Below are 7,190 nucleotides of genomic sequence, written 5' to 3'. Positions count from 1 at the left end.
CAGAGTTTGTAATTGCAGAGAAATACTTTATTTATTTTGGGCATGTCATTTTCGAGCAGGAAGCTCAGAAACCCCTTTGGGGCTTAACAGGTTAATTAGGCCTCTGATATTTATTTGTGCTAATTTATAGTTAAGTTAATGGAAGAAAAATGAAAGCTTAGTCTACTGTTAGCATATTTAAATCTAAAGAAGGGTATCAAAAAAGCCAAACACCATTACAAAAAGAAGGTAGAAGAACACTTCTCCAACTCCAACCCCCGACGCATGTGGCAAGGACTCCAGACCATCACAGACTACAGGACCACCAAACCCTCCCCCGCATCCTCTGATGTCTCCTTCCTCAACGAGCTCAACAACTTTTATGCTCGCTTTGAGCGAGGGAACCCCACAACCACAACCAAAGCAGACGTGACGCCAGACGACCACCAACCTCTGACTCTCTCCCCCACCGATGTAGGAGCGGTGCTGAGCAGGATCAATGTCCACAAGGCTGCAGGTCCTGATGGCATCCCCGGGCGTGTTCTCAGAGCGTGTTCTGGGGAGCTTGCAGGAGTGCTGACAGACATATTCAACCTGTCCTTGGCCCACGCTGTGGTACCGGCCTGCTTCAAATCCACCTCCATCGTCCCAATACCCAAAAACTCCAACCCATCTTGCCTCAATGACTACCGCCCAGTAGCACTCACCCCCATCATCACTAAGTGCTTAGAGTGACTGGTCCTATCACACTTCAAATCCTGTCTCCCCCCCACCCTGGACCCCCACCAATTCGCATACCGCCAGAACAGGAGCACAGAGGATGCAGTCTCCATCGCACTGCACTCTGTCCTCTCACACCTGGACAACAACAACATCTACGCCAGAATGCTGTTTATAGACTTCAGTTCAGCATTCAATACAATCCACCCCTCACAACTCATCAGGAAACTGACAGACCTGGGCATCAGTTCCCTCATCTGCAAATGGTTACTGGACTTCCTGACCAACCGCCCCCAACATGTCCGGCTGGATAACCGCTGCTCATCTACCATCACAATGAACACCGGTGTACCACAAGGCTGTGTGATGAGCCCTTTCCTCTACTCCCTCTTCACCCACGACTGCAGACCTGCTGATGGTTCCAACACCATCATTAAGTTTGCAGATGACACCACGGTGATTGGCCTCATCAGTGACAACGATGAGGCCGCCTACAGGGAGGAGGTGGATCGTCTGGCTGAGTGATGCGACACAAACAACCTGCTGCTTAACACCGAGAAGACCAAGGAGCTCATCGTGGACTACAGGAGGAATGCTGACCCACATCCACCCATCCACATTAAGGGGACGGCTGTGGAGCGTGTGAGCAGCTTCAAGTTCCTGGGAGTCCACATCTCTGAGGATCTCATCTGGACGACCAACTGCTCCAAGCTGGTCAAGAAGGCTCACCAGCGCCTCTTCTTCTTGAGGACTCTGAGGAAGAACCACCTGTCTTCAGACATCCTGGTGAACTTCTATCGTTGCACCATTGAGAGCATCCTGACCAACTGTATAACAGTCTGGTACGGGAACTGCTCTGCCTCGGACCGGAAGGCGTTGCAGAGGGTCGTGAAAACTGCGCAGCGTATCGCCGGAGCACCACTTCCTGCCATAAAAGACATCTACAGGAAGCGGTGTCTGAAAAGGGCTGGGAAAATCATCAAAGACCCCAGTCACCCATCACATGGACTCTTCACCCTCCTGCCCTCTAGGAGGCGCTACAGGAGCCTCCGGACTAAGACCACCAAGTACCGGAACAGCTTCTTCCCCACAGCTATCAGACTCCTGAACTCTGCCTCCTGACATCTGACCCACGTTAACTCATGGACTGAACATACACACACCCACAATGGACAACTGTACCCTCAAACACACAATAATAACATGGACTGAACCACCACTCACAACCACTAGCACTTTATATAGCCTCTGTAGAATTATCCACATATCTCACTTATCTTAACTGCACTACTGTATAGCTCTGTAATAATCATTCTGTACATACGATAATTTTTAATCCTACAACCGTTTACAACTTGCATAGTTCCCATTTCTGTATAGCTGTATATCTCAGATTCTGTAAAGTTATTTATTTCATATTCTGTATAGTTTTTCATATTTATATCCTGTTCATAGCCTGTACATAGCTTGTACTCACTACAGCCTGTACATACTTATAGTTATAGAATATTCACAACATACTTCATACCGTGTACATTATAACATACCATAATAGACCCATTTCTGTAATATATTTACATATCTATATTATTGCTAATATTTATTGTAATATATCTATATCACTAAAGCACTTCTTGATGGATGCAAACTGCATTTCGTTGCCCTGTACCTGTGCATGTGCAATGACAATAAAGTTGAATTCTATTCTATTCTATTCTATTTATTTGAAAGGGCATTGTGTTACTTTGTTTACATAGTAGGATATAGATCACAGTTATTCATCAGTGCAGCATTTTCTGTAAACTCAGTAAAGGTCTGTTACTGAACTGAATTGCAGTAACCACCAGAGGGAGCAGCATGTGTAGATTTGAAATGTCAAATTTCCAAATGTTGCTCTCTGGGAGACACTGATATTGTGAATGATTTAAAGACATGGTATAAACAGAATAAATTCCAGTGATGGCAGGATCATGGAGATGACAAAATGAAGCAATATTTTAATTAGTTAAAATATCATACTTCTGTTTCTAGGAATACAGTACTGTTGCAGATCATAAAGCATAGACAGACAAAATGAGAGCATTTTGATTTTTTTTTTTAAGGGGGATGGAGGTCAATGTTACAAACTATTCCCCACAAATCAAAGTCCAGTATTGTCTTTATTTATTTCTAATCTGGAAGCAAAAAACAGGAGTAGAAATAATAATCTATTACTCCTAAAACAGCAACAGTCATAATATTCATCTAGCAGTGCATATGGTATTTTTACAACTGCAAGCACTGCTGGAAATGTTGCCTCACACACTCAGGTACGCTCATGTCCACATCACTATCCAGCAACATTTGTCACCAAAAAATGGACATTTCCCCCCTTTTTTCCTGGAATTCTATGATTTCTTCCAATATCATGCTCACATTCCCACTGCTAACCCATTTAGTAATTATATGCTTTGTTCTATTGTCATCATCGTTTTGTGATCCGTTTTAAAAAATGTCCTTGAAAAAGGTTTGAAATCTCTTTAGCAAACTGTTTAAAAACACGGAGCAAATGTGGACTAATCGCTGCTGAGTGCTGTGATGAACAATGCGAACTGTTTACTTATATTTATGGGATTGCAGAGATCAAAGTCAAGATTTTTTATTGGTTGTTCTGTGTTCTGACTCTTGTGTCACCGGTGACTTTGAAACTTTTACAGGTGAAGCATTTTCCATTAAAGTTTGAATGAATTATAGTGACAGAAAGAGGCCACAAGATGGCGCCAGTTTTGACGTAGTAGATACCACCCGTTGGCTGTTTGGTTTACGTTCGCACCACTCCACGAGTATTGTGCATAAAGTTTAAAGTATTCCTCAGGCTCATGATTTCTTTTTCCTTTGTGGCTGAATTAAAATAAATTAATTTAAGGAAACTAGGGCGAGTCTTTCATCAGTAATTGATTATTTAAAATACTTTACTGCCTAAAGTCATAGGTGTGAGTGCGAATGTTTCTCTGTCGCTCTGTGTTAACAGGCTGGCGACCTGACCGGGGTGTACCCCACCTCTCGCCTCATGGCATTGGGATTGGATTCAGCCCCCACAAATTAGATAAGTGGTAGAAAATGGATGGATGATATAATACATACCTGCCTGATCAACTGAAGTATAATATTGACCAAACTAGCAAACAGTTACCAGAGGATTGTACAGTACATCTAATTTAAAGTAAATCAGTGAACTGTCTGTGAACCTTAGACTTAGATATGAACAGACTGAAATATCCACTGGAAGTGGAATATTAACCTAGTGGGACTTTACACGGATTTAAATGTCCTTTATGTTGGTCCCAGTGGATGACTTGGTGGTGGATCTGTGCGTTATTTCATTTTATAGCTGACCCTGAAGCTAGTGGGCCATTTCTCAGTACGGCTGCTCTGACTCAGCCTACAGCCCCCGCCCCGATAACTGTAGTAGTGTTTCACAATCAAGTCTGCGTTCCGCTGAGGTAAGCAACACAAAGGGCAGGTACCCGTGGCCTTTTCTCTGCACTCCAGTGAGCATGGCTTTCCTGTCCGTGTTCACGCCTGTTCTGGCGGTGGTTTTATGCCTGGTGATAGGCTTCGTGCTGGTGAAATCATGGGACACAGAGACCACTTCCACATCTCCAGGCAAAAGTAAAGGGGCGACAAAAGGGGAGAAAAGACCATGGGTGGACCAGGACTTACAGGACGATACAGAAATCACAGCAAAAGAAGACGGTGAGAGCTGAGCCTTGTAGTTCGCTGTGGGGCTGAACTTTTTTTTTTTTTTGGTGTGGTTGGTTGGGTGCATGCTTTAGAGCCAGTTGCATAATGTTCAAATGTAGGTCACAACTTTTAAAATGCAATGTAAACTGAACATTGAACACAATAAAGAATGTGGTTACCGGTTTAAAATGTTTCGGCAAAGGTTCTGCGTGGATTCAAAAAGAGTTTTTTTTTATTGGTTGCCTATTACATAACGTTCCTCTGTTGTTTTTCACATGAAACTCCACAACTTGGCAAGGCGAGTAACTGTATCCTCACATGCTCTTTAAACTGAGAAAATGTATCATTTAAAGAACATAAAAATAACTCATTATGAATTTGATGCCAGCAACACATCTCAAAAAAAGAAAAAATACTTTGAGAGTGGAGAAACAAAAGACTGAAAAAGTAAGTGGTAATAAAAAGAAACAGCTGGAAGGACATTTTCCCATTGGCAATGGACCAGTAACACCATTGGGTTTAAAAAAGAGCATCTTAAAGCAGCAGTGTTTCCCAAAAGTAAAAATGGGTGAACCAAAAAAACAAAAATAAGTGTCTGTAAATTGTTGAAAATTTTCACAAAATTGTTCCTCGAGTAAAATTGTGACAAATTTGTATATCTTATTATAACTAAATTGAAATCTCTGCATGCAAGGGACATGGCTGAATATAAGTAATGCCAGTGCATTAAAAGCAGGCATGATTGTGTCACGGAAGTCACTGAGAAGAATTGCAGAAATCGCTGTCTGTTCTCCGTACTTTCCACAAATGCAGGTTGAAGAAGCCAAATGTGAAAGTGATCCAGAAACACTGTCTTCTGGTGTAAAGAGGAAAGTGACCACCAGGGTTGTTATCGGCACTCAGTTCAAAAGCCTGCATCTCAGATGGTGTGGAAACACATCAGTGCCTGTGAAATTGGCAGCTTTCACATCTGGAAAGGCGACATTCTTGCTGAAAGGTATATTCAGGTTTTAGAGATGTTCCAATTCAGATGGCGTCTTGCATATTTCAGCAAGAAAATGTTAAACTGCATCCATTACAGCAGCACAGGTGTAGAAGACTCCCTGTGCTCATCTGGCCCACAGTTCCCACATGGTGGAATACTGTTGTTAAAAGCAGACGGGATGCTACGCAGTGGAAAACAGGAACCTGTCACAACTGTATTTGAGACATGCTGCTGTCATCAAAATTAAAATAACCCAGTATTTATCATGAAATAGTAAGATATGTCAGCTTAAACATTTCGTATGCTTTGCGCTCTTGTGAATAAAATGTGGACTTATGAGATTTCCAGATCATTGCAATTGATTGTGATGACTTTTTACAGTGTGTCCAAACTTTTTGGGATTGGAGTTGTATTTTATTGGTATGTCTTTCTGTCTTTCATCTTTTATAAGATGGTGATGCTGATGATGATTGGGGGGACAGCACTGAAGAGGAGAACCTCACACAACTGCCTTATTCACCGCAGCGATACCCTGAGGAGACAATGCTGCAAAGGTCCAAGGAGTTTTACACTTTGATGAACCAACGGAGGTCTGTCCGATTCATCAGCCCGGAGCCTGTCCCACGGGAAGTCATCGATAATGTCATCCACACTGCAGGCACGAAATGTCATTAAAACATAATTCACTGGGATTCACCCTAGTATATTAGTCTGAGCTTCATTTTGAAGGGTTTTTTTTTCTTCTCTTCCTGTTCTTCACGTGAGCAGGTACAGCACCTAGCGGAGCACACACAGAACCCTGGACGTTCATTGTGGTGTCAGATCCAGATATAAAGCATCAAATTAGACTGATAGTTGAAGAGGAGGAGGAGATGAACTACCGCCAGAGGATGGGGGAAAAATGGGTTCAGGATTTGGCCAAATTGAGGTAAACATGCATGCAAGAACGAACATGGATAACATTAAATTCACAACTAATTTTCAGTTAATATCTTCCAAAGTAAAAAAAACACATTTTCTTTCTCTTTTCCCTCCTCTTGTAGGACAAATTGGATTAAGGAGTACTTGGATGTTGCTCCATATCTGATCCTCATCTTTAAACAGACCTACGGGATTCTCCCAAATGGCAAGAAGAAAACGCACTACTACAACGAAATCAGCGTGTCCATATCCTGTGGGATCCTCCTGGCTGCATTACAGGTCATAATTCAAATCATTTGAAACACTTGGGAAAGCAGCTCTTCTCTCTCTCATAAAATCCAAAAATGTAGTGCACAAATCTCACTGTTTCTCTCCGTCTGCTTCATCAGAATGCGGGTCTTGTTACCGTCACATCTACGCCCCTCAACTGCGGCCCCAAACTCAGACTTTTACTTAAACGCCCGGCGAACGAGAAGCTGCTGATGCTACTTCCTGTTGGTTATCCTGCCTCTGATGCTACTGTGCCTGACTTGAAACGCAAGCATCTGGATGATATTTTGGTGCATGTGTGAGAAAATGAGATGTCTTCATCAAATTCTTTGCCTGTAGCTGAGAAATCAACCAAGCAGATGCCTGATGAGAATTAGAAGTGCTTTCACAGTAGAGAGAAGCAGAGAGTGAGGCTTCTTTAGATCAGTCTTTAAATGTTTAAGATAGACAATCAAGAGAGGATGGCATGAATCTTTCATAGCTTACTAATTGCTAACCTAGCTTTTGAAGGCAAAGTAGTGAACATTTGGTTGGCTTATTTGGGTTTAGCATATTTCTATCATGCAAATTTCAAATAAATAACCAGCAAAAA

General features: G+C 42.3%; 1 protein-coding gene across 1 annotated transcript; it reads left to right on the top strand.

The window, feature by feature from the left end:
* The first annotated feature begins 4,002 nt into the window (after positions 1-4,002).
* iyd (iodotyrosine deiodinase) lies at positions 4,003-7,190 on the top strand. Its single transcript, XM_026142309.2, has 5 exons — positions 4,003-4,434; positions 5,859-6,065; positions 6,176-6,335; positions 6,451-6,607; positions 6,718-7,190. The coding sequence occupies exons 1-5, from the start codon at positions 4,236-4,238 to the stop codon at positions 6,898-6,900; spliced, it is 906 nt and encodes a 301-aa protein (XP_025998094.1). The 5' UTR covers positions 4,003-4,235; the 3' UTR covers positions 6,901-7,190.

Source organism: Astatotilapia calliptera, chromosome 15 (assembly GCF_964374335.1).
Source record: "Astatotilapia calliptera chromosome 15, fAstCal68.1, whole genome shotgun sequence".
NCBI classification, from domain to species: Eukaryota; Metazoa; Chordata; class Actinopteri; order Cichliformes; family Cichlidae; genus Astatotilapia; species Astatotilapia calliptera.
This window is presented reverse-complemented; position numbering and strand designations above follow the sequence as displayed.